The sequence below is a fragment of the Hyperolius riggenbachi genome, chromosome 10 (genome assembly GCF_040937935.1).
Source record: "Hyperolius riggenbachi isolate aHypRig1 chromosome 10, aHypRig1.pri, whole genome shotgun sequence".
In the NCBI taxonomy this organism is placed as follows: Eukaryota; Metazoa; Chordata; class Amphibia; order Anura; family Hyperoliidae; genus Hyperolius; species Hyperolius riggenbachi.
In genome coordinates, this window is record NC_090655.1 from 218,908,431 (window position 1) to 218,936,267 (window position 27,837).

Sequence of the window (27,837 nt, forward strand, 5' to 3'; positions counted from 1 at the left end):
GTCAGTGTGACAAAGAAAAAACTGGTTTGTCAGCTGACAAAAAAACCTAACAAATAAATTGCCTTTTTATTGCTGTCTTGTTATCAGGAGTTTTGTTAAAGAGGAACGTCAGCCTAAACAAATATACTGTCATTAAGTTACATTAGTTATGTTAATTAAAATAGATAGGCAATATAATCTCTTACCCACCCTGTTTTAAAAGAAAAGGAAAAGGTTTGTGATTTCATGGGGCAGCCATCTTTTTTGGTTGAAAGGAGGTGACAGGGAGCATAAGACACAGCTCCAACTGTCCTGTGTCCTGATCACCTCTCCCAGCTGCGCGCACTAGGCAACAAGAACAACAACATCAGAAATCCCATCATGCTTTGCACAGCATCAGGGGAAAAATGCTCAGGCAGATTTCTGTGATGGGGTGGAGCTTAGCTTCTGTGCAGCTAAAAATGAGGCTTGGGTAAGAAAAACAAAGTTCTGATGCTGTGAAACTGTATAAGAAACACCAAGCCTTTTCAGCGCTGCTGAGTAGATTTTTAGTCTGTAGGTTCACTTGAATCCAGATCAAAATGTTTTGGCTTTTATTTACTCTTCAGGAGAGCCTTGGCTGCATGGGGCTGCATACCCTGCCTCATCTGCATAGATAAAGCATCTTGTTTATTAACCCTTGCAATGGAAAATATAAAAAGCGAACACAGGCAAGTTTCAATTAGGCTTAATACTATATGTAGCCATGTTTATCTCATCACATCACCTCAGTTTAGGGACTTGAGTTTACAAACCAATGCACTGCGTAGCATGAAAGAGTCCTTGGGATTCTGTTTGAAAATGGACTGATAAAGGACTAGGAGGTGCCCAAAATGAACATAAAATAATAAAAAATTGTGTAAAAGGAAGGTAAGTGTTGAACCTATGTTCAATAATATGGTGGACGAATAGTTCAGATTGTTAATCATAATTGAACAGGGACAACACTCATAGCTCATATACACTGCGGACACAACACTTTTTAATAACCCGAGGCAGTGGCTGCGACCCGTGAAATGCGTTGTCATAGAGCAATTGTGATTAAAAGTCTGAACTATTCGTCTAGCATCTTATTGAAGGTAAGACTCACTTACCTTCCTTTTACACTATCTTGTGAATTTTCTGTTCACCTTGGTCCTTTATCAGTCTAAAAGTTTTACTCCTGTGAGGTGGAGGGTTCAAATTTTGTCATAAACACAACACATTCTTTTTCAGTTGGGAGCTGGGAACATTGAACTTTAACGCTGAGTGGGGAGGTCATCTCCCCACACCAACAAAAGTGGTACTCATATAGGTCTGTCCTGAACATTTAAACCATATTGGCCTCCAGTTGTATCCTGTCTTTTTCATTTCATTTTCATCTGTTTATTATCTGTGTAAAAATGCTTCCACTTTGCAAAAACATAAAACAATCATTGTAAAAGAACACTTATGGCCGATAAATTTCCCACTCTCTACACAGTTTTCTAACAGGCAGTTATTCAATCCAAAAATATTTCCCACACTCAGCAAATAAATATGGCTTCTCAACAGTGTGAAATCTCCACTAAAATATTTCCCACACTCAGAACAAGATTAAAACTTTTCAACAGTGTGAGATCTCTCATGTGTAACAAGGCTTCTTTTATCTCGAAAACCTTTCCCACACTCAGTACATGAATATGGATATTCACCAGTGTGAAAGCTCTCATGTGTAACAAGGCTTCTTTTATCTCTAAGCCATTTCCCACACTCAGAACATGAATAACCCCCTTTTTTTTGCTTAGTGTCGGAAATGGTTTTATCAGCGTGAGATCTCTCATGTGCAACAAAGCTTCTTTTATGTAAAAAACTTTTCCCACACTCACTACAAGAATATGGATATGGATTCTCACCAGTGTGGGAGTTCTCATGTGCAACAAGGCTTCTTTTATCTCGAAAACCTTTCCCACACTCAGTACATGAATATGGATATTCACCAGTGTGAAAGCTCTCATGTGTAACAAGGCTTCTTTTATCTCTAAGCCATTTCCCACACTCAGCACATGAATAACCCCCTTTTTTTTGCTTAGTGTGGGAAATGGTTTTATCAGCGTGAGATCTCTCATGTGCAACAAAGCTTTTTTTGTGTAAAAAACCTTTCCCACACTCAGTACATGAATATGGATTTTCACCAGTATGAGATCTCTCATGTGTAACGAGGCTTCTTTTATCTCTAAAGCATTTCCCACACTCAGCACATAAATTGGACTTCTCACCAGTGTGAGATTTCTCATGTGAAATAAGGCTTCTTTTATGTCTAAAACATTTCTTACACTCACTACATGAATATGGATTCTCACCAGTGTGTGACCTCTTATGAATAACCAGGGTTTTCTTATGTCCAAAACATTTCCCACACTCAGCACATGAATAGGGCTTCTCACCGGTGTGTGATCTCTGATGTCTGACAAGCTGTGATTTTAAAACAAAACATTTCCCACACTCAGTACATAAATGGGGCTTCTCACCAATGTGAAATTGCTTGTGTATTTTAAGGCTGCTTTTATCTATAAAACATTTCCCACACTCAGCACATGAAAAGGGCTTCTCACCGGTGTGTGTTCTCTGATGTCTTACAAGCAGTGGTTTTAAAACAAAACACTTCCCACACTCAGTACATAAATGGGGCTTCTCACCAATGTGAAATTGCTTGTGTATTTTAAGGCTGCTTTTATCTATAAAACATTTCCCACATTCGGTACATGAAAAGGGCTTCTCACCAGTGTGAGATCTCTCATGTCTGACAAGTGTTGCTTTATATTCAAAACATTTCCCACACTCAGCACATGAATAGCACTTCTCACCAGTGTGAGATCTCTCATGACTGACAAGCTGTGATTTAGAACCAAAATATTTCCCACACTCAGCACAAGAATAAGGCTTCTCACCAGTGTGAGATCTCTCATGACTGACAAGATGTGATTTCGAACCAAAACATTTCCCACACTCAGCACATGAATAAGGCTTCTCACCAGTGTGATATCTCTCATGTGTGAGAAGTTGTGATTTCCAAACAAAACATTTACCACACATAGAACAGGAATAAGACCCTCTACCAGTAGGAGAGCTCTTCTGGGTATGAGGACCCTCAGGGTTAGAAAGGTGATGGATGTAAGGGGGAATATTTGGGGTAACCAGGATATCTGCAGGAGACTCTTGTCTAGTGACATCATCATCCATCGTACAGTCAGTGGATACAGAGAGACGAGTCTCTGAAAGGTTCCTGATGTCGGGACTCCGCACTGCAAATAGAGAAACATCATCACTTCCTGTTAGAGAATTCTGGGGGAGGAACAATTGTCATCAGGGATAGTCAGTGAGCTGCTGGTAATTCCAAGTTGATGCAAAGCTTATACAGTTTGTAAATGGACCAGCTTTGAATATAATTAGTATATCATTTGTACCATCTTAGAGTTATTGGCATGTCACTGACCATCACTAGTTATGAGCCTGACAGGGAACTGCAGAAGGTTGTGCTCACTACAGGCGGCCAATCACATGACCATAACTTTGCCTTGCATGCAACTTTTACGCAGCTTGGAATTCAGCCAATCAAATGCATTTCCTGAGGCATGTGATTATCTGCATACAATTTGCATTATATTTACATACAAGTCAGAGTTCTTTGCATCTCACTGGCCATCCCTACAGCTAAAGCATTAGCCATACATAAGAATGCAGTAAATTGTACGGCGTGATGAGACAACGGAAGCAATGTTTTACTCTTGTGACAACAGCTCTATATATGTACTTATAGCAAGAAATCTGATGTTTGTAGAGCAGGCATGGGCAAACTCGGCCCTCCAGCTGTTACGGAACTACCAGTCCCACAATGCATTTGCCTTTATGAGTCATGACTGTGGCTGTCAGACTCCTGCAATGCATTGTGGGAATTGTAGTTCCTTAACAGCTGGAGGGCCAAGTTTGCCCATGCCTGTTGTAGAGCAATATTGTTTCATTGACACATTCTAATTACAACTGTATACTTGTTTCAATGCCCGATTTATACTGGCACTAAAAACATTCCGTTTCACTGAGCTAAACGAACCATATCCTAATGGAGGTGAATGGATCCTATGTTAATCAATAGTATCCGTTCAGCACGCATCGCGTTGATGCAACGGAACAGATCAAAAACGGATGCCTATTAAAACCTGATCTACGTAAAAACAGATCAGTTTTTACACTGATCAGTTTTTCCATTTCAAACAATTGTATTGAGGAATTTCGAAAACAATACAAACCAAAGCAAAAGAAGAAGGTTCAATGTTAACAACTTAGCAGGACATCATGACTCTTGAATTACAGAGGCTGATATAAAATTCCATCACAACACAAGAACTGAAATCATGATGAACTGACATGCAAAAACAGCCAGAGAGGATCCACCAGCTTGGCTGTTGTGACCCTGTACAGAACCACAACACCAAACCCTCTCTCTCTCCCATTACCTGTGACCCCAAAAGATTATTATTATTATTTATATAGCGCCAGCATATTCCGCAGTGCTTTACAAAGCACAAGAAGATGACAAGGGGAACATAGGTACAACCAAAAAACATACAGCAGAGTCTCAAGCAGCACAAGTATTGCAACAAAAACAGTAAACATTAGGAGGATGACCCTGCCTTTGTGAGCTTACAATCTAAAGGGTAGTGGGAGGACACACGAGGTTAGGAGACATGAGGGGAGGGGGCAGATGATTGAGGCAGTGAGCCTTTGCATCTGATTACATTGTGAACAGATATGTAAATAGGGGCTGTAAAATGTTATAAGCTAAGAGTGCGCTTGAAGATGTCCAGGTTTGGAGCATGACATACAGGCTGTGGAAGAGAGTTCCAGATGAGGGTTGATGCTCGTGTGAAGTCCTGGATAGAGCATGAGAGGAGGTGATCAGCTTAGAGGTTGGGAGAATTTCTTGGAAGGTTGCGGGATGGACAGTACCTAGAGATTAGTGAGGAGATGTATGGAGGGGACAGCTCGTGAAGGGCTTTGTGTTTTAGAGTCAGGAGTTTGAACTGGATCCTCTGGGTAATAGTCAGCCAGTAGAGGGAACGGCACAGTGGAGCTGCATCATAGGAGTGAGTGGAGAGGTGAATGAGGCGGGAAGCTGAGTTTAGAAGAGATTGGAGAGGTGCCAGCCTTTCTTTGGTAGACCACAGAGCAGGGTGTTGCAGTAGTCTAGGTGGGAGATGATTAAGGCGTGTACAAGCATTTTGGTGGCCTCTTGTGTAAGGAAGGGACAAATACGGAATATATTTTTGAGCTGGAAATTGCAGGCTGTAATTAATGAGGCAATGTGAGGGTTAAAGGAGAGCTCTGAGTCAAGTATAGCCCCCAAGCAGCGGGCCTTAGTGGTCGAGGTTATTGGGGTGTTGTCTACAGTTATGGTTGCAATTGGTGGAGGTGTAGATAGCGATGGTGGAAAAATTACAATTTCTGTTTTACTCATGTTGAGTTTGAGGACGCGGGAGGACATGAATGCAGAAACGGCACATAGACAGTCAGAGACTCTAGATAGTAGTGAGGACAGGCCAGGGGCTGAGAGATAGATTTGGGTGTCATCCGCATAGAAGTGATACTGGAAACCAAAATAGCGAATTAGTTGTCCCAGGCCATGAGTGCAAATTGAGAAAAGAATTGGCCCAAGAACCGAACCTTAAGGTACACCAACAGACTGTAGGCATAGGGAGGAATTAGTGTTAGAGAAGGAGACAGTGTAAGAGTGTCCAGACAGATAAGAGGAAATCCAGGAATGTGCTCGGCCTTGATTCCTAAAGATGACAGCGTCTGGAGGAGCAGAACATGATCAACCATGTCAAAGGAGAGAAATGGTCGAGGAGTATTAGAATGGAGAACTGGCCTTTGAAACAAGTTACCAGTACATCATCAGCAACTTTAGTGAGGACAGTGTCAGTGTAATGCTGGGGAGGCATACTTTCTGATTCAGTGTGTATGCTCCAGACTATGTAGCTGGGTAATGGAAGAGGCTACACAGATGTATATAGGAGTAATGAACAGTGGTGCTATCACGGGTGGTCGTGATCACGGGTCCGCGTGATTCACGGCCATTTTTACACATCACGGGCCGTGATCTGGATGGGTCACAGGTTGCGTAAAAATATCCGGATCACGACCCGTAATCACGGCCGTGATCGGGAAAATTTAGAGATTATGTCACTGGGCCAATCAGAGGCCCCTAGCGTAGGCTAGAGCAACCAATCACAGGAGGGGAGGCTATGCCCTCCCCTCCTGTATAAAACCCGGCGGCCATCATGGGAAACTCTGTCCTTGCTGAGACTGAGTAACTGTGAGAGCATCTCAGGCCATTTATGTCACAAAGCAAGGGCAGTTAGTGTTACAAATACAGCGTTTTAGCTAATTTCTGTGCTGTTATACTGCTGTTATTGCTTGTATTTAGCTAGCCAGTGTAGTTCAGAGTGTACTGTGCTGCTAGTGTCTGCTGTTGGGTGCTTAGTAGTGCAGGCCAGGCAGGCACTGTGCACAAATTGCACACTGATTTCTATACTGTACTGTATTTAGCTAGCCAGTAGCCACTAGCCAGTGGTTTATTGTCAGTGTAGTTTAGAGTGTACTGTGCTGCTAGTGTCTGCGGTTGTGCTTATTGCATGCAGGCACTGCACACAGATTTCTGTGCTGTAAAAGTTGTTACTTAATGAAGTTGGGGTAATATACAGAGCGCTCAACAATATCTCACATCTAGTATAAACTCAGTTTACATATTTTCATGCAATCCCTAGAATGTCCATATAGGATCCGTATATAAAAAAAACAGATAATATGGCTGATCAAATGAAAATCAGCAATAAACGCTTCTGGCCCAGCCAGTAGATTCAGATTTCCACAATCCATATATTCCAGGTTTATTACTCCCCACATGCCTATGACTCAAAACAGGCCTGACATAGTGTAAATCCGTTTTTATTCAAAGCTGTTACAAGTAGTGCACTTACAATGTAAAAACTTCTCATGCGCATATAAAACCCTCCTGAGCTCGTCCTGGCGTCTCCTCACTCTGCCTGGCACCGCCCTACTAGTTTTGTCCAATGACTCATCCAGCCCCTGATGAGTCATTGGACGAAACTAGTGCTTCTGGTTAGCAAGACAATCTGGTGAGAGGCTTGATTTATTACAAGGGCGACCCAAGAAGAGAGGGAGTGGCATTGCCGAGTGTGCTCAGCTATAGGGCACAAGGGGATGGAGCAGCAGACGCCGATGATGATGGCATCCATCTTCAGCACCGTGGGGCCATTCTGGAGAGGCAGTGATGCAGATGATGACAATGGATGAGCAGGAGTCCATTAGTTCCCAGACCTCTGATGTGACCAGCACTCCCAGCAGCAGCCAACGCCCCCTGCTTGCTGTTATATCCACCCCGCCAGCAGTCAGTGATGATCAGCCCTCCCTGGTCGACAGCATTCCACCCTTGAGTCCGGAGAGTGAGAACGTTTTGATGGATGTCTTAAATGATGATGCGATGATGGTGCCTGTTGTGCAGGATGTTGTGCTTGGGCGAGAACAAGCAGAATATTGTGATGACAAGGAGGAGAGGTCTGGGGTTATTGCGGAAGAGGTGTTGGGGGGGTCAGGAGATGAGTTTTCAGGTGTCGACGACGAGGAACATTCACCTTATGTGCCTGAGGTGGTCTCTGAAAGCAGCTCAGAGGATGAGCCACAGGAGCAAGGGCATCGCCAGATTCGCCACATGTCAGGCACGAGCAGGTCCAGAAGTGGGCGTGGAAGGCAGGAGCCACAGCCCGCTGCTTCAGCTGGCACCACCATCAGAAGCAGCAGCACCACCACCACGCAACTCTCACCCAGAGGGAGAGCTGCCGCACCCTCGTCAAGCCAGAAGGGGAAGTTCACATCCCTCATCTGGAATTATTTTCATGTGTTGCCCAGAGACGACAGCTTTGCAGTGTGTAACTTACATTTTGTTGGAGAGCGAGGAGAACGCCAGCGCATACTACTAAGGCTGCATCTGAAATGATACAAACAGGAAACTCAGAAGGAGGGGCTGGGAGCAGCTAACCTGATAGTTATACAGTTACAAAGTTAAGAGTTCAGTCTAATAGAGGCAGTGTATGCCTGTGCGATTAAACCATTCCATTGCAGCATGTGTCTAGGGATGCGCAGCCTTCCCCCCACTTTTTCTTAACTTTGTAACTGTATAACTATCAGCCCCTCCTTCTGAGTTTCCTGTTTGCATAATAAGTAGTAGTAGATTTGCATATGATTTGCATCTGAATTGAATGCGAAGTGTGCAGAGTCTATATAGGTGCTGCACACTGAGCTGGTGGTCATTTCAGATGCAGCCTTAGTGGTATGCACTGGCGTTCTCCTCGCTCTCCAACAAAATGTAAGTTATACGTTTTTTTTTTGCTTTGCTGCTCCCAAGGTTTTAAATTTTGGTTAGGTCACTTGCCCGGAGGTCTGCCTCACCGTGGCGCAAGTGTCTAGTACTGTATACTTTGCATACAAACCATACTGGAAGCTAAAGTTCCTCCTAGCGTAATAAATGTTAGCATTGTTTTGGATGCAGGGTATGCATTTTTCAGTCTAATAGAGGCGGTGTATGCCTGTGCGATTAAATCATTCCATTGCAGCATGTGTCTAGGGATGGGCAGCCTTCCCCCCACTTTTTCTTAACTTTGCAGTGTGTAACACCTGCAAAAAAATCTTGAGTTGTGGGAGAAACCCTTCTAAGATGGGTACCTCATTCCTCCAGACCCACCTGGAGAGGAAGCACAAACGGGATTGTGATGTGTTTAGGAGGCTGAAGGAACTAAAAGGGGTTGGTGAGAGCGGAAGACCCACCGTGCAGCATTCAGGAGGAGCAGCAGCATCATCCCTTCCTCATGGTCATCGTCAACCTCAAAAAAGAACCTCCTCTCATTCCAGTGCGGTCTCGTCAGCTCATGCCACAGATATAAGCTGGTGAGGCCAGCCAGTCCTCATTGTTCTCCTCTCCTCCTTCCACTGCTCACTCCTCCCCGGCAGGGATTCAGCAGACCCTGTTGAGCGACAATTTTGGGCGTACAAGCAAGCCTCTGCCTCCTAGAAACTGGCGCATCCGGAAGCTGAATGGCCTGCTGGCCCAGGCCATGTGTTCCAAACTACTTGCTCCAATTTGGGATCCCAGAATGGGAAATCCCCAGCTGACATTTTTCAAGAACAGCGATCCCAACACTGCACGCTTTTGTGGTGGAAAATGTAGCCTGTTCGCTCGACCACGCCGTGGGCGAGCGGGTCCACATTACAGTGGATTCCTGGAGCAGCAGATTTGGGACAGGCCGGTACCTGTCCATTACCGCCCACTGGGTGACATTGATGGAAGTGGGTGAGAACCCTGCAGCAGTAGGCCAGCTGGTGGTGCCACCACGCGCATTGAAGGGGGATGCAACAGGCTCCTTGGATCCCATTCCTTCCACACTCCGCAAGCAAGCCCGTCTCAGCAGTGCCAAGCACTCCTAAAATTGGTCAGCCTGGGGAAGGAGAAGCTGACCGGAAAATACATCCTCGAGACCCTCAAGGAGCAGGAGGAGAGTTGGCTGACCCCCAGAGGACTAAAAGTGGGGTAGGTGATGTCAGACAAGGGTCCAACCTGCTGGCCGCCCTTCGCTTTGGAGAACTGGAGCATATCCCCTGCTTGGCTCACGTCCTCAATTTGGTGGTGCAGCGCTTCCTGCGCACCTACCCAGGGATGGAAGAGCTGCTGGAAACTGCATGCAAGTTTCTAGGAGGCAGAGGCTTGCTTGTACGCCCAAAATTGTCGCTCAACAGGGTCTGCCAAAGTCATGGGTCAGGAGACTGTCGATCTGGAGGGAGCTTGCCCAGTATGCCCTCGAAGTCCTGGCCTGCCCCCCTTCCAGTGTCCTCTCCGAGAGATGCTTCAGTGTGGCTGGTGGCGTGGTCACCGAGAAGCGCTCTCGGCTGTCCACCGACTCTGTGGACAAACTCACCTTCCTCAAAATGAACCAGGCTTGGGTGGAAGGTGAGTTCCTGGCCCCTCCTGTCAGCGACAGGGGGAAATAAAGTGTCTGCCTGCCTGGGAATTTAAATTGTGCCTGACTTAAAGTTACCAACTCTTAATATTGTCTTGGTACTTTAGATTTTTTTTTTATACTAATAATAGGCTATATGTAGCAAAAAACTGAAGAAACTTGGAGTTTATATGCAAAAATACAAACAATTTTTATTGAAGACAAGACTTGTGCAAAAATATTTATAAAAACTATCCGTCAGGAATCATTTTCCATAGCAGAGAACGGCAAAAATGCATCGGTTGTTAACATCAAGATTAGTGCAGTTGTGCAAATTGAGGCGACAACGTCGACTTGTTGTTTCGGGATAGACCCTTCATCAGGCCTCCGCAATTGGAGACAAATCTGTATAGTTAACAACACATTAACACGGCACAAGGCAGGAGCTGGAGAAGAATGGCCATTCACTGGCTACTGCTAGGTGAGGTATAATGGCCATTCTTCTCCAGCTCCTGCCTTGTGCGGTTCCCGTGTTTGAAAATTGGATGAGAAGTTATACCTGGCTTCATGTTGTCCAGATGTTTATTAAAGTGGACCCAAACTAAAAATACAAGATTTCAGAAATAAAATCTATTTTCTAAATTATAATAATAAATAGCAGCCTTTTTTCAGCTGCACGATGACAAATATAAAATATTTTACATTAATTGGAGGAACCCCTCCCTTCCTTTCAAATTGCCGGGATTTTCCCGGCAAACTGGTGTAGTAGATGGTGTCTGGCAATGGAGGAATTGCTAATGGCTGCCCCCAGTATAACCCTAGCTATAAAAAGAGAAGGGTGAAAAGCATGCACTGAAATGCTCATAAGTTTGAAGGAGTATTTATTTATCTTTGTATGTGTGGTGCAACTAAATATTTTTAATAAAAAAAATGTTTGGTTTGGGTCCGCTTTAAGAACATGTGTTGTTAACTATATAGATTTGTCTCTATTTGTGGAGGCCTGAGTGATGAAGGGTCAATCCCGAAACCACAAGTCGACGTTGTCGCCTCAATTTGCACAACTGCACTAATCTTGATGTTAACAACCGATGCATTTTTGCCGTTCTCTGCTATGGAAAATGTTTCCTGATGGATAGTTTTTATAAATATTTTTGCACAAGTCTTGTCTTCAATAAAAATCTTTTGTATTTTTGCATATAAACTCAAGTTTCTTCAGTTTTTTGCTACATATATCCTATTATTAGTATAAAGTCTACGTAGGTGTTGTGGCACACCTGAGAGAATATTATTACTTTTTTGTTTCCTTGTATATGGAATATCTTTAGATTTTTTTTTGCCTGTGGTTCCACCTGTCAGGTGACAGGTCCAATGGCCTCACATATGCTGCTAATGCTTGCTGAACATTTTCTTCTACTCAAGTCTGTGTTACCGCCGGACACCGCCAGGGTCTACTCTACACACAGATTCCTCCTCAATTTTTTTGGGCAGAATTACAACCATGCTGTGGTACCGTCAAAGGTGCCACAGTTCTCCCTTCTGCCGCATTTTCTCCTACTCAAGTCTGGCTAGTGGCTACTGGCTAGGTAAGTATTTTTATGCCTACAAACCAGCCTAAATCCCCCCCCCCCCGCAAATGTCCCCTTTTGCTGGGAATATATGGATAATTTTTTCTGCAAATTTACTGGTCGACTGATTTTTCAATCATTTTTTCAATCATTTTAATTGATCAGAAAAATGATCAAAATCAGATTGGATATGCCGAAATGTATCTATCGATTCGATAGATAAATTTCGGCATATCTGATCTGATTTTGATCATTTTTCTGATCAATTTCCTGATAGAAGGTAATCGAAATTGATTGGAAAAATGATTGGTAAATCAATTAGCCAGTAAATCTGCAGAAAAAACACTCAAGTACGGTATTCCCAGCATTCAACCGATTAGGCATGCCAGTTTTTTTTTTTTAGACTTCAGGTTGCCTGAGTTCTAGATAATGGGGACTTTACAAGAGTACTAAAAAGAAATGCATTATTGCAACATATAGGGCTTGATCGCTAAACTAATGATTCGCATTTCAAAGCATAGGCTGTAAACAATATGGCTGCTTCCATGAAACAGGAAGTACAAACTGTGCAGATTTATTTTAGGATTTGTATCAGCTGTAACAACGATACTTTTTTTTTTGTTTAACCTTTTCGGGACCGCGTGCATTAGATTCTACGCCGCACTTGTGGCTGTTCTAGCCTGATGCGGTGTAGAATCTACGCCGGCCCGCAATTTCCGCTCCCGACGCGATCGTGCGCACCCGGAGGGGGAGATTAAGCTGTCATATGACAGCCGACATCTTCCCCGAGTGATCAGCAGCCATCGCGTATGGCTGCTGATCACACGATCACTACGATCGCCGTCGGATCGTAGTGATCTGTTTGACAGCTGCGGCGGCAGGGGGGGAAAGAAGAGGATCCACTCACCTCCCTGCCGTTCCAGCGACGATCGGCGCCCCCCTCCGCTCTGGCCGGCATCTCAGCTTCATCTGACGTCAGCGCCGGGTCCCGGCTTGATGACGTCATCAAGCCGCGACCCGGAACTGCTCGTCAGACAGAACGGAGATGCCGGCCGGAGAAGAGGGTCCCGTGCGGCTCATCGCTGGAGCCTGGAAGGTAAGTGAAGGCTGCTGGCAGAAGGGGGGGGGCCCAGGCAACCAAGGGGGGACACAATGCCAGGCAGCCACAGACGGGATCCGGCCGCCTGACCCCCCAAACGCGCGCACCCCCTTTCCGCGCAAAATGCCTGGTCCTTAAGGGGGGGTAGGTGGCCGGTCCCGAAAAGGTTAAAGAACAAGCGACACCCATGCTAGCCTAGAAATAAAAAAAAACACATATTTAAGTAGATAAATACTACTTCTACTTACATAACAGATGTATTGTGCTATCCACGTAATGATTCCTGTGAATTTTATAAAGGAAAAGCAGAAAGTCCTATTCAAGTTAGTGACAAGCGTAATATGTCGGCGCTATATAAATAAATAGATATAAATAAGGCAGTGGCCATTTTGCCAAGCTAATGCAGCTGACATCATATCCTCCTCCCTGACTCTTGTTTTCCCCCTCCCTTCTCTTGCTTATTGTGTATTCATTAGCTGCCCTCCTCCCAGAGTCTTCAGACACACCCACTGAGGTCTATACTAGGAACTGCACAGTCACCTCAGACTTGCTTGTAAAACACAACAAATGAACACTACAGAGGTGTTTGAGGTAAGCAGCTAGGCAGGGAAATAAATTGAAGAGGAGGAATATATTGGATAAAAAGAACCCCCCGCATGCAACTGAATGGCAATGGCTATTAAAGGGCCAGTGCTCCTAATGTATGTGATAACCCCACACCATAACAGCAGAAAAAGTTTTGAAACTTTTGAATGCAGGATTAGCATCAATACGCTCAGACCTGTTGTTGTTGAAACTTTATTTTCATGGTGACAATACCACTTTAAAGGTTATTATACTATTATGTATCTTTTACAGCAGAGTGGATCTCTGAGTTCTGGTCCACTTTGGTGCCAGACGGGCCGGTCTGAGTATTTCACAATCTGCTCAGTAACTGGGATTTTTACGCACAATCATTTCTAGGGTTTACAAAGAATGGTGTGAAAAGGGAAAAACATCCAGTATGCGGCAGTTCTGTGGGGGCGAAAATGCCTTGTTGATGCTAGAGGTCAGGAGAATGGGCCAACTGATTCAAGCTGATAGAAGAGCAACGTTGACAGAAATAACCACTCGGTACAACAGAGGTATACAGCAAAGCATTTATGATGCCACAACACCAATAAAAAAATAACTATGTACAAAACAAAAAATCTGCTGCCTGTGCCCTTAAAAGTTGGGCGATTTGTTCCTCATGCCGCGCAGATATCTCCATCAACTCCAGAACCTGCTGTTGCATGATCTGGAAGTCCCGCACTGGCACTCCCCGTTCCAGCCTCCTCAGCCTTTGCCTCAGCCTCCTAACTTCTCTTCTCAATTGTAAGTGAGAAGCTAGAGAAACTGTGGAAAGAATGGGGAAAATAGGTTAACCTGATTGATACAATGATTATACATTTTACAAAAAAAAAAAACCTGTAATGTGTAAAGCTTATACAATAACATTTTGGGAGCTATAGTTGCATCCAGCAGTCAATCCTGTAAGTCCTGGGGCACTTGCTTGCTTCTCTGCTCAAACTTCCAGGCAGTTCTACACATGCCCGGCACACATACGTACACGTACGTTTTTACGTGTACGAGTGGCATTTACACATGCGCATTCAGTGAGTGATTATATTACTACGATACGCATGTACACACGTAAATTTTTATATGTGTGGATTACAGGTACGCATGCGCAGGCGCAAAATGATCTATAAACCCGTACATTTTTACGCATACGGGCACAGTATTACACATAAACAATACGGGTCCCGGCCTGTCATTGCGGATTTTTTTTATTAGTGAACATGGGAAAAATACGGGTAGAGACGGTTTCGCGTCAAAATATACGGGACGTGATCACGGGTCAATCCGGATGAGGCTCCAATAAAAACGGCCGCATTCGGATCCGTGATTAAGGGGTATCCGAGCATTACTGGTAATGAACAAGGGAGCAAGATTGCGCAGAGTAACTGCAGCTCCGGGTCGCCTATCAAGCTAGATACTATGCAATTAAATACACAACAGACGTAGTCGGTAACAGGCTTGGATCATACACGATAGATCAGATGGCAATAATACAGAAGAGCTAGGCAAATCCGTAGTCAAGAGGCAGGCAAGGGTCGGAACACAAAACAATATACAATAATACAATACTGACTGACTAGAGTACATATATATCATGCTTATGCGCAATATATAAATTGTAGCTCTCAAATAACTCACTAGCTAAAGCACAGGTAAAGACAATTAACAAGACAGACAACAGACAGACAGACGGAATGCGTAGCTAATCTAGTCGCTGCTTCAGCGACGGCAACATTCACACTAAGATAGACAAGACTAACAGGTAGAAGCGTAACTAATGGCAACCGCTGCTATAGTTCGTCCTCAAGAACAAGGTAAGAAGGAATACTACCAGTCACCAACATGGTGCTGGCAGAATCCAAACTATCAGGATCAGAAGGGCTTTACTGACCTCCGCAGTTCAGCAAACGTCTAGCAGACATGAAAATACAGAGCAAGGCATTATACAAATTTTACAAAAACAACTTTCACAGCATGGACCCAACGACAACTCAGAGAGCTGAACGCTATGTCGGGCTGGGTCTGAAATGGGAGGCAGACACTTATGTCGGCATCAGCCAATGGATGCAGGCCTGCAAATTCCCACACAGCTGCATGGTAATTACGCCATCCTGAGCCAGCTTGATCAGACAGGACGGTAATTGGATAGAGATGCTGTGTCAAGAGAGGGTTTTTTGATAAGTGGTGTAACGATAGCTTGTTTGAATAAGGAAGGGAAAGTGTCAGTGGAGATAGAAAGGTTGAAAAGATGAAGAAAAGAGGGAAAGCAGAAAGGAAAAGAAGAGAAGAGGAAACAAAAATAGAACAGAAAAACAAGGAAAGAAAGAAGTAAGAAAAAAAAAAAAATAATGAATGACCCAAACCACAGAGGCCTATAACGGGCAAACAACCATCAGCATATAATCATAGAAAGTTAACCCCTACCAGTGACAGCTAGGCAGTCTACCGGCTAGTAGTTTACCAGTGAAAACTACATAGTCTAAGTGAGAACACTGAGCATGACAAAAATGTATGCAAGAGGTCGCCCTTCACAAACCCGTACCCCCCTAATGTGCCGTCACCCAGCACCACCGCATCCTAACCTTCAAAGAAGACTCAATTAGCCTAAAATTTATAGAAATATGGTGGATGGTGTTCCATGCCATCAACCAATCTTCAGAAGATCTGGACCCGTGCACATTCAATTCTCACCTTTTAACATACAGTAGGTATGAGAGAAAGTGTTAATAGGTTTGTTGAAAGATAAATACAAGTTGCTGATCAAACATTGATCCCCAGGCTCTTTCAAAACAAGAGAGGGTTAGGGGAATAACCTGTTGATTTGCCAGCAAATTACACACCCAATGCCTCATCTGGAGGTAACAGAAATATTCTGCACTTGGGATCTGATATTTATCCTGAAGAAAGTCCCAACTGACTACTTTGGAGACCCCAATTTAATGGTAAACCACAAACAACTTCTTAGAAGTCCACCAGTCAAAGGATGTTGGGCTATCATATGCCAGCAAAGAAAGAGGATTGTCAAGAATGGGTAACATAGGAAACAAAGGGGATATTAACATCTGGGAGTGTCTGAAAGAGTCCCAAACATGGAGACAATGTTTGTAAATTTTACCCAGGAGGGGCGGCCTGTGCCTCGGAAGAAGCCAGATGGGACACTGCACCGATTGTGGAGCAGCTGTGAAAATATCAAAAAGAGACCATTAAGACATGTGTTGACCTCTGTAAAGATCTGATGACAGCAGTTTCTAGGCTAAAAATACACCCCAAACGCCCCCCCCCCCCCCCCCCCGTGGAGCAACGATCGGGTGCCCGCAGCATAGGTTAGCTATGTAGGTGCTGTCAGGGACCGGCGCGCCTGCGTATCCGGTTTCCGACTGTGGGTTTGACCAGATCGAGAGGGGAAGCAGCCTTAGTAAAGCCAAAACAAGGCTGTGACCCCTCAGAACACTTCTCACTGCCACCACTAGCTGTTGCTAGACACTTCCACTCTGCTGTCAAGTTACTCGCACTGCCGTTTTCGTACGTTGGGTCAGCTGCGCGCTTTAGGCCAACGTATGACAAACGCCCCCACACACACGCACAATTGCAATCTTACACTGTAGTGAAGCAAAACCACTAACAGTCGTTCCGAACGATACTGTTAGCCACTCCGGGACTTCCCACTCTGCTGTCGAGCGCAGACGTGCCCCATGCACACAATGCAATTACAATCTTATACGGTAGGGTTGCTCAATCATACAATCAGGCATGGACTTATACACAGTTACACTTCAGTCTCTTCTAGGCTAGGAGTTTTAGTTTAGAACAGCAGAAGTCAAACTTATTAAATAACGATTTAATATTCCAGGAAAAAAAGTGGAACAATGCAGAAAATAATATATACAAAATATTTACGAAAGCAAAGTAAAAATTACAATGATACAAGTTAAAAAGATACACACCTGACAAATTGCAAAAGTAACAGGGAAATAAACATACCAGCGTATCGATCTGAGCGTTGTTTGCGGGAGAACGCACTTTCTGGTCAGGAACCAGGTTAGTCCTAGCGCTGTGCTATCTCCAAAGACTACAAGTGGTGACTATCTTAGCTGCTGTTTTATAGCAAATTTGGTGGCCCGAGGCCACCCCAATGTCCAGGTCCAGGAATAACCAATTTCCTGTTTAACGCGTGCAACTTCAAATCGTTCCTGTTTTAGCTTGTGAAGTTTGGGGTAAAACTATCGTCTAGTACCTACATCAAAAGATTGTATTTTGGGTGAAGCTTCCTGGCTGTCATGTAAATTTCAAACATTCCTGTCCACTTTGAACTTGGCAGACTCACTTAGTCAGATAGTGTTTTGACCCACAGGCAGCTGTCTACATTAATACAAAAGATCAAAGCAATTTACCACATTTGCAGGATGCCAGACAAAAGGGAACCTAATTACCTGGCTGTCCAGAGGAAAGGTATGCTAATGTAGGTCTATTCACACACACACACACACACACACACACACACACACACACACACACACACACACACACACAAACACACAACAATCACATTAACAGTCCATGAAGCTAGCTGCCAATACCTTCAAAGCCAGACTGGCTGACATACCCATGTGATACAGCCAGAAAAATGAAAGAAATATGTTCCTGTATTATCTTTAACATCATCAGCATCATAACTAGCTGCTATATTCCTGACAGGTGCCTCCTGTATAGGGTAGACTGTATAGTTGCCACTAGTATGGGTTAGAGAGGCAGGTGCCTGCAGTATAGGTTAGAGAGGCAGGTGCCTGCAGTATAGGTTAGATAGGCAGGTGCCTGCAGTATAGGTTAGATAGGCAGGTGCCTGCAGTATAGGTTAGATAGGCAGGTGCCTGCAGTATAGGTTAGATAGGCAGGTGCCTGCAGTATAGGTTAGATAGGCAGGTGCCTGCAGTATAGGTTAGATAGGCAGGTGCCTGCAGTATAGGTTAGATAGGCAGGTGCCTGCAGTATAGGTTAGATAGGCAGGTGCCTGCAGTATAGGTTAGATAGGCAGGTGCCTGCAGTATAGGTTAGATAGGCAGGTGCCTGCAGTATAGGTTAGATAGGCAGGTGCCTGCAGTATAGGTTAGATAGGCAGGTGCCTGCAGTATAGGTTAGATAGGCAGGTGCCTAGAGTATAGGTTAGATAGGCAGGTGCCTAGAGTATAGGTTAGATAGGCAGGTGCCTACAGTATAGGTTAGATAGGCAGGTGCCTACAGTATAGGTTAGATAGGCAGGTGCCTACAGTATAGGTTAGATAGGCAGGTGCCTACAGTATAGGTTAGATAGGCAGGTGCCTACAGTATAGGTTAGATAGGCAGGTGCCTACAGTATAGGTTAGATAGGCAGGTGCCTACAGTATAGGTTAGATAGGCAGGTGCCTACAGTATAGGTTAGATAGGCAGGTGCCTACAGTATAGGTTAGATAGGCAGGTGCCTACAGTATAGGTTAGATAGGCAGGTGCCTACAGTATAGGTTAGATAGGCAGGTGCCTACAGTATAGGTTAGATAGGCAGGTGCCTGCAGTATAGGTTAGATAGGCAGGTGCCTGCAGTATAGGTTAGATAGGCAGGTGCCTGCAGTATAGGTTAGATAGGCAGGTGCCTAGAGTATAGGTTAGATAGGCAGGTGCCTAGAGTATAGGTTAGATAGGCAGGTGCCTAGAGTATAGGTTAGATAGGCAGGTGCCTAGAGTATAGGTTAGATAGGTAGGTGACTGCAGTATAGGTTCGATAGGCAGGTGTCCGCCGTAAAGGTTAGACAGGTAGGTGCCCCACAGCAGCAGGGGAAGCGGGCATAGCTAGTTATAACTTATTTCCGCAGCCTCAGTCTCCTTCCTTTCCTGGCGTCCGTCGCATTGGTAATAGCGCCCCCATGATGACATGCGCCCACGTCATCACAGAGGACGCTGTTAGCAACGCGATGACACCTGGGAGGAAGGAGACTGAGGCTGTGGGGGATTGGTGGTGGAAGGTGAGTTATAACTAGCTATGCCCGCTCCCCCTGCCGCTCAATCCGGTGTCCCAGGCGATTGCACGCTTTGCACACCCATAGAAACGGGGCTGGCTGATGTTACCATGTTAACGAAAGTTAGGAAAGCCTAAACCTCCAGCTTGTTGATGTACCTAAAAGGTAGCTTAAAGCACATGGGTTCTAGAGGTACCCCATATAAATATATTAATCTTAGATTGCAACACTCTCAAAAAGTAGGGTGGAACCCAGATTGGGTGCAATCTAAAGTGGTACAGTATTTTGGAGTATTTTGGGCAATAGTGCCATCTTAACAGAATGCACTAGAATGCACAAGCAATAGTGCCATTAACAGAATGGTGACATCACACTCCCTTTACACGTGTGGGTAATTATTTAGTTTTCCTCGAATATAGGACTCTGAGCCCTAGATATGGAATGTACCTGACGATTTAAATATTATGGTTCTTCATTGCCTACCTGATGTTGCTCTGGAGCCTAAGGCCCCTTTCACAGTGAGGCATTGCGTTGGCCTGTTTTTACTGCAGGCCCACACTACACCAGTGAAAGTCTATGGGGCCTTTCACACCAACGCGATGTGGCAAAAGTGACATAATGGCTGCAACCCCGACGCGAACACATACCTACGTTACAGTCACTTTGCGAGGTGACATCCGGAGGACCAGAAGTCATGCAAGTGTATGGCGCGTGTACATTTTTAAGGATTCATGCATTAGCACTGCGGCGCGCATGCACGCATATTTTACCAATACACTTTCGCTCAATACCTTTCTTTAGCCACAGGAAGTGCTAGAGAGCCTCACTTCCTGCTTGTCCTGCTGCCAGACTGGGAATTATCGCGTATTAATGTGGAAATCCCCAAAGGCTGTTTTTTTACATTGTAGTGCTATGTGACCCTTGCATCACACCGCAACACATTCGCCTGTTAGCAGTGTAAAACCAGCCTTACTGTAAAGGTTTGCTTACAGCTTAGGAACTATTATGCCAGATTTTCTTTTAAAGGGAACCAGAGATGAACGTTTCACACAAAATAAACATATCAGTTGATAGCTTGTAAAGAATAAATGCTCTACCTGATAATTTTGCCGCTCTGGTGTGCCTTTTTTAGTGTTTTTTATCCATTATTGCTCCAGGAAAAATCAAATATGGCTGCCGGCTCATATCCCTTCTCCTTCCGGGTTATATGAGTTCTGGATGTGCTGTCTAGGCTATATGAGACTAGGCTGCTATCTAGGCTATATGAGAAAGGCTGCTGTGTGCTTTCATTTTGGTATGATGTACTGCCTGTAGGAAGTGTCTCTCATAGGAATGAAACTGCCGTTATTATCAGTATCTAGTGCACACAGAGATCATATTGCAGCCACAGAGCTTCTCTCTCAGCAGAGCAGCCCCTCCCAGTCATCACAGCTCTCAGTATGCAAAGCAGGAAATCTAAGCCAGGAGAGGGGAAGGCTTGGGCTTGAAAACACTTCACAGAAGAGTGACTCAGCTATAATGATTCCAGGTCAAACCTCGACTGAATAGTCGGTGGATTCTTATCACAGCTGCTAATAGACTAATTAAGCAGATAACAATGAAACTAAAAGCAGGGTAGGTGTTTACTGTCATGTTCCCACTGATAAATGTAATAAAATACATGAGGGTGCTTCATCTCTGGTTCTCTTTAAGCAGAAATTCACTGAATGGGTTAATGCAAATAGACCTCTGAAAAGCCTGTCTGGGAAGCCCTCTGTGCTCTCTCAGAGAGGTGTTTGTTTATTTACATTGTGAATAGATACATTTGTATCTAAACCTCAGCATGGACACGGATTTCTAGCTAAATGCAACACTAAAATGTCATTTTTAACCCATTCAGTGAATTTCTGCTAAAAAAAAAAAAAAATCTGGCATAATAGTTCCTAAGCTGTAAGCAATCTTTTAATCATTAGATGGTAATTGCGCTCTCAGCATAAAATTTCATCCATCTAATGACGTTTTACTGCTGGCCATAACCCAGAGAATTAATTGCAGCACCTGGCAAATGATAATTGTGGACTATTGACTGTATAGTCTTAGTCTCCACCGATATCACTAGTGTGAAGCGAGCGCTTTTATTTTTCTATTTTGTAAGCAATCTTTTAAAGCAAAGTTGAAATGCTGGGTGTTAGACCACTTTAAGCGCCACAGAGGCACTTAATGCAGACCTGGACTTCTAATGCTGTATGCTCCTTTTTGAATTGCCTGAGGAAGTGGGGTCACGCCTACGAAACGCGTTGTGAAGTTGTGGAGTATATAAATAAAACATTTTCCTGTATCATACCTTGAAACATAATCGTTTCTGATTGTCCTTCGTTGTGGCTAGTATTGTGGCTAGTAACCCCTTCACTATCACTACACTATAGTTACATTGTTCATTAGCTTGATTGATGTCATAGTGTGACATTTAGAGTGTGTGCTGCAGTGCTGCTGCAGCTGCTATGTGTCTGTGTGTGCTGTGCACACACCAGGCCAGCTACTGCCTGCCACGTGCAAAGTGCCACGTGCAAAGTTCTTTGCACGTGGCACTTTGCACATGTTTGCACTTTGCACGTGACAGTTTGCACTTGGCACGCGTTTGCACTTTGTACACAATGGCTATCATTCATAAATGTGTTGTCGGTTACAAAAATCTGTGCAGGAAAATACCGCTGTCGGTATTTCAGCCTTCTGGGTGGTCATTCATAAAAATGTTTCTAGTTGCGATAGGAGTGCGGAGATATCCCCCTGTAGGCTAGCGTTAGGCTGTCGGTAGGCATGCGGAAACAGGAGAAGCTGGCCGAGTCCCTCCGTGCGGTGTTCTCTCTGCTGCTGCTTGGGAGGTGTGTCTCATTCACTTACATGTACTCCGCATGCTTATCGCTACATCCAGGGGAGCGGTAATCCCCGTCCGCATACCGCTTGCGTTAATTTTTATGAATTTACATTTTGTAACATTTTCGCATAGAATCACCGCACAATGCGGTAATTTATCGCTCTGCTCGGGAAAGTCAGCTTCGCATGCGGAAACAGCCTTTATGAATACACATTTTGCTCAGTGCTCGGTAAAGTCGGCTGTTTTTAGCATTTCCGCATGCGGGAACGCTTTATGAATGATAGCCATAGTGGGCTGCACGACCACTGTCTGGAACCTAGGCCTGATGTTAATTGACAGCCATTTTTTGGGGGGAGGGGGGGGGATTTTAAGTCCACAGATCATCAATTAGTGTTCCCCTTTGCAAAATAATGATGATACATGCCTCAATGACCCTAAAAACCCTTTTTAAAGCAATTTAAAGGACACTTCCATTTTTTTCTATCCAGATATCCGAATCCGCCCGGATACTGGGGTTGGATATCCAACCCGGATTGGAATTTTTTTTATCTAGATATCTGTCCCGGATCGGATACAGGGGTATCCGGATCCAAATTAGTTCCAGATAGTGAAAAATGGTATCCGAGCAGCACTGGGTGTAATCTTCCCACCTGCCGTTACAGTGGTTGCCTGAGAGGTAACCCTGGTTTGTGAGTATCCTATATTTATCTTTCATCACTCCTCCATTGTGTCCATACATACTACACTATATTGGGCTCTCTGTGTCCCTGTGTTCTCTCTCTCCTCAAATCTTCAGCTCCGTATTCCTCCAGTCATCATGCCATCCGCTTCCTGTTCAAGGGAATCTCTCTTAGCCTGTTATGCCATTTATTTATGGTTTATGCAACTTTCCTGATGTGTGTAACCTAATCTGAGGTGGATCAAACAGGTGATACCGCAGGTCTAAATCAGTCGACCTTTATTGCAGATCCAAGACTTTCTTATACAATGGCGGTACTGAATAGGGTTGTCAATTAGCACTGTAACTCTTGGTTTGAATACTGGGTCTTGATTGAACAGAGTATGTTGGATACACCTTTGTACTATATTCCCTGGCAATGCAGTCTTTTAAAAGCCCACATCCTTCTAGTTTATTATTCCATCCCACGCTATGAATCTGATATAAATACAGATGAAAGATGGCTATTTCGCCACCATCTGCAAGGAGTTTGCACTGGGCACTCCGGTTTCCTTCCACATCCCAAAAACATACAGATAAGTTAATTGGCTTCCCCCTAAAAATTGGCCCTAGACTATACTTACACGATACATGCACTACACAATACATACATAGACATATGACTATGGTAGGGACTAGATTGTGAGCCCCTCTGAGGGACAGCTAGTGACAGACAATATACTCTGTACAGCGTTGCGTAATATGTTGGTGCTATATAAATACTTAAATAAATAAACCTTCTCCTTTAATACCAATCTTCAACAATCTTGATTTTCTGCCAAGATGTAATAAGAAAAAATATGCATACTGGAAAGGACAGGTACCCGTTCAGACAAGGGCATTTATTGTGGGTGGGGAAAGGAAATACACTCACAGATATCTCTGAGCAAATCCAATGTCCCAGTATCAATATGTGGAGCCTAATCCAATTCTGACATTTTATTAACACAACAGGGTAAGAAGCAGGAGTTCAGAGATATTTCCCAATTTGAGGTTTTATGTGATAAAGAAAGTAGATCTTTGGAAAACGCTCTCCCAAATATATAGCTATTTGAGGCCTGCTAGTGATTATACAGCCCCATAAAGATCTAGTTGGCAGAATGACTTAAAGGATAAATGTGCCCACCAAAAACAAAAATGTTATATACTCACCTAATAAGAGGGAAGGCTCTGGATCCTATAGGGCAGTGATGGCTAACCTTGGCACTCCAGCTGTGACAAAACTACAAATCCAATCATGCCTCTGCCTCCCTGAGTTATGCTTAGAGCTGTCAAGAGTATTGCAATGCCTCATGGGACTTGTAGTTCCACCACAGCTGGAGTGCCAAGGTTAGCCTTCGCTGCAATAGGGCCTTCCCGGTTCTCTTTCCATCCCCTTGTTCCCCCACCTGGGACCCATTTTTAGCATGTAGACTAATATGTTGAGGAAGCCTTTGGGTCTCCTCGAAACTACTTCCGAAGGTAAGGGGAAAGTCTTTGCCTGATTATCATTGTATTTTTACTCTGAGATTTAGCAGGGTATGTTTCACTGAATCATCACCTCCCCCTCTCCACAGAATAGGGTAGTCCAAAACTATCAGGGTGTCTGTACTATTATTGATAGAAAGCTGTCCCCAAACACCATCAAGAATGATAGCTTAAGATAACAAACATCTAACATGAGTACATAGGATAACCATGAACCAGGCCAGTATGTGAGTAGTGACACAGTCATAATAAATGAAAAGATATTCAATATTTAAAAGACAACTGAAGTGAGAAGAATATGGAGGCTCCATTATTTACTTCCTTTAAGGCTACTTACACACCAGGACGTTGCGTTTAGGGGACGTTATAGGGCACATAACGTGCCCCTAACGCAACGCCTGGTGCTCTCTGATGTGGACGTCGGAGTGAGCCGCGTTGTGCAGCTCACTCTGGCGTCCGTGATGCCGTGATGCGTACTCTTGGACGCATGCGGCATCACGTGGTCCCGCCCGGCCAATCGCCGCACAGAGCGGCCGCTCCAGGGAGTAAACACTGCACGTCACTGAGTGCAGTGAATATTAATTAGCCATGTGCCTGGCTGCTCTCCGCTCCTCCCCAACATTACTGAGCATGTGCAAGCAGTCTAACGCGGCTCAGCCGCTTATAAAGTACTGCATGCAGTACGTTGTCTTATGGCGCAGAGTTACTAAGTAATGCAACGTGGGCACTGTGAACAGCCCATTGATTTATCATTGCTGTGCGGTGGGCTGCGTTACAGGCTGCTCTAACGTGCGCCTGTAACGTCCCACTGTGAAACCAGCCTTAAACAATACCAGTTGCCTGGCAGCCCTGCCAATCTAGTTGGCTGTCGTAGTGTTTGAATAATACCAGAAACAAGTATGCAGCTATTAAAGTCAGATCTGACAAGAATGTCAGAAACACCTGAGGCCATATGCAATTCACCTGAGTTTTCTCCTAGGAGAAAAAAATGTCATCTTTGTTTAAAAAAAAAAAAACTTTTTAGCAATGGAAAAAAAGTATCAATAAGGAAGTACAAAGTACTATCAAAATGTTTAGTATTTTTTTGCTTGTTGGTAGTTTAAAAAGGCATTTTATTGACAAGTTTTAAAATATCACCTAGTAGAAAACTCGAATTGCATATGGCCCCGATCTGCTGCATGCTTGTTCAGGATCTATGTCTAATGCTGGCGATACACGGTAAGTTTCTGTACCGTGTATCGAGCAGCTGATCCGGCCAGCTGATAATATTCAGCTGGTCCAATCACGCTGCTCGACCCCCGCTGGCAGACAATGGCAGGGAATCGAGCAGCTAATAAGGAGCGCCAGCGGGGACAAGCGGTAATCGATCCGCGCGGACGAGCAGGGATGCAGCTGGGGTTCTGCCGGATCGGCCCGTGTATTCCCTGTATTACAGGCAGAGGCTCAGCAGGATAGCCGGGCAACTGGTATTGCTTAAAACGAAATACATGTGGCAGCCACCATATCCCTCTCGCTTCAGTTGCTCTTTAATGTTGATTACTCACCTCTTCTGCGCTTTACAGTTGTCCTCATCATGTCACCCTGCTCCATAGACTGCTGGTCACACCTCACATATGTCTCTTCCTCTTTAATTGTTCCCATCATGTGTTCCTCTTGAGTAGACTGCTGATAACTCATCGCACAAGTTTCTTCTTCTTCCTCTTTAATTGTCCTCATCATGTCACCCTCCTCCGCAGGCAGCTCATCGCTACTCAGATCTGTCTTTTCTTCATATTTAATTGTTCCCATCATGTCACCCTCCTCTGCAGGAAGCTCATCACCACTCACATCTGTCACTTCCTCTTCCTCCTCTTTAATTGACCTCATCACATCACCCTCTTCCACGGGCTCCTCAACACTCCTCACAGATGTATCTTTTTCTTCCTCTTTAATTGACCTCATCTTGTCACCTTCCTCCATGGACAGATGATCACTCCTCACATATGTCTCTTCTTCCTCCTCTTTAATTGTTCTCATCATATCACCCTCCTCCGTAGATTGCTGATCACTTCTCACATGCATCTCTTCTTCAATTGTCCCAAACATGTCAGCCTCCTCCATAGACTGCTGATCTCTCCTCATGTACGGCTCTTGTACTTTGAGCTTAAAGCTTAGTTCTGAAATAAATTACCATTATATATGGAATATATTAGCATTATTAAACAGAGAACAGAAAAGAACATCATTTTCAGACTTTGATAATATCCCATAAGCTGTGGTATCCTGCACATTCAGTACCACAGTCCTCTCTTCCAGTGTGCCCTGATCATCATCTGGTGCTTCTCTCCTCCTCTCCATGCACACATTCCTGGGAGGTTACAGCAGTGCCGGCAGCAGTGGATGGCTGAGGATATGAAGAGAGAACAGCTGGAGACAGAGGAAGATCGGAGCAGAGGCCTGCAGCTAATTAGCTATAAATTACCATTACCTATGGCTCTGGCACCTGATGAACTGGGCAGATGGGACTGCAGCTCGATATACTGACCATACCTGAGCCCAGCTGTCCATCATATACTAACCCCAAACCCTCCAATAGCCATAACAAAAACCTCCCGGCTGAGACTGTGTCAATTCCAAGACCCAAGCAGCAGAGGCCACACAACCGCTCTCCAGCAGCAGCCTCCATCTTCTCTATCTGTCCTACCAGTCATGCCCCTTGTTACTTGGCTCTATACCCTAGCTAGACTATATTGTGAAGTGCATATGGCTACACTGTGGGGTAATATGGCAATGCTAGGGGCAAAAGAGGCTATGCAGTGGGAAATTGCCAGCCAGCACTAGAGGGAGATGGCCATATGCAATACACATCTTCTCTTATCTCTGTGATGCGGCAGAACTGAATTATTACTAGAAACGTGAGATGCCAACCGTAATCTATTGCATATGTAGGAGGAGGGCACTAGAAAACTGGCAAACAAATCACAATTGTATGGCAATACCATCAAGGGGGTGATCAGGATAGTGACAGGTGTACTATGACCTCCTCTGCAAAAAAAAAGTATGTCCACCCGACCTCTACTCTGCTCAATGTATAACAAGAATCGCACAATTACCTGTTCCAACAACGTTTGCTATCCACTTAATGCTACTTCTCCTGCTGTGTTACGTGACTTTCTTCCTGTTTTATACCACTTCCTGTCTTTGGCTTCATTACTTCCTGTCTGTGCGTTCCACCTGGGGGAGATATGAGATTGCCATCTTGTGGTTAATAGGCTTACTGCAGCCTCACTAATCACCTGCACTCAGCATTCGATGATAATTATTATTATAGTTGTTATTGTTGTTCTTATTATCGTTATTCAACAATTCCAGCCCTTCCCAGCTCACTTCCGGCGAGTGGCCCTGCGCTTCCATTGATGCGTTCCACAGCTTTTAAACATGGTTACAGTGGTGACGCCCAGCACTATGACTGGTTGATTCAATAAGGCTCCACCCCTCTTCCAACTTCGGTATTTACTTCTA

At 44.4% G+C, this 27,837-nt stretch overlaps 1 protein-coding gene across 2 annotated transcripts; it reads right to left on the reverse strand.

Annotated features, from left to right (window-relative positions):
- On the reverse strand, nucleotides 1–27,772 carry LOC137534521 (zinc finger protein 665-like). 2 transcript variants are annotated; one of them, XM_068256057.1, is made up of 4 exons: nucleotides 27,703–27,772; nucleotides 27,429–27,549; nucleotides 25,881–26,492; nucleotides 1–3,281 (listed from the first exon to the last, which is right to left on the reverse strand). In XM_068256057.1, exons 3-4 carry the CDS (start codon nucleotides 26,455–26,457, stop codon nucleotides 1,594–1,596), a joined length of 2,265 nt encoding a protein of 754 aa, XP_068112158.1. In that variant the 5' UTR covers nucleotides 26,458–26,492; nucleotides 27,429–27,549; nucleotides 27,703–27,772; the 3' UTR covers nucleotides 1–1,593. The 2 variants fall into 2 exon arrangements, with proteins under 2 accessions (XP_068112158.1, XP_068112157.1); XM_068256056.1 differs by lacking the exon at nucleotides 27,703–27,772 and having other exon boundaries at nucleotides 27,429–27,674.
- Nucleotides 27,773–27,837: the final 65 nt, after the last annotated feature.

Bases quoted from the DNA above. Each gene is read 5' to 3' on its own strand.
- LOC137534521 (XM_068256057.1), bottom strand. From the start codon at position 26,457: ATGAGGAGAGATCAGCAGTCTATGGAGGAGGCTGACATGTTTGGGACA. The intron at 3,282-25,880 runs GTGAGTAATCAA...CTCTATTTGCAG, and splicing joins AACTGTAAAGCGCAGAAGAG to TGCGGAGTCCCGACATCAGG.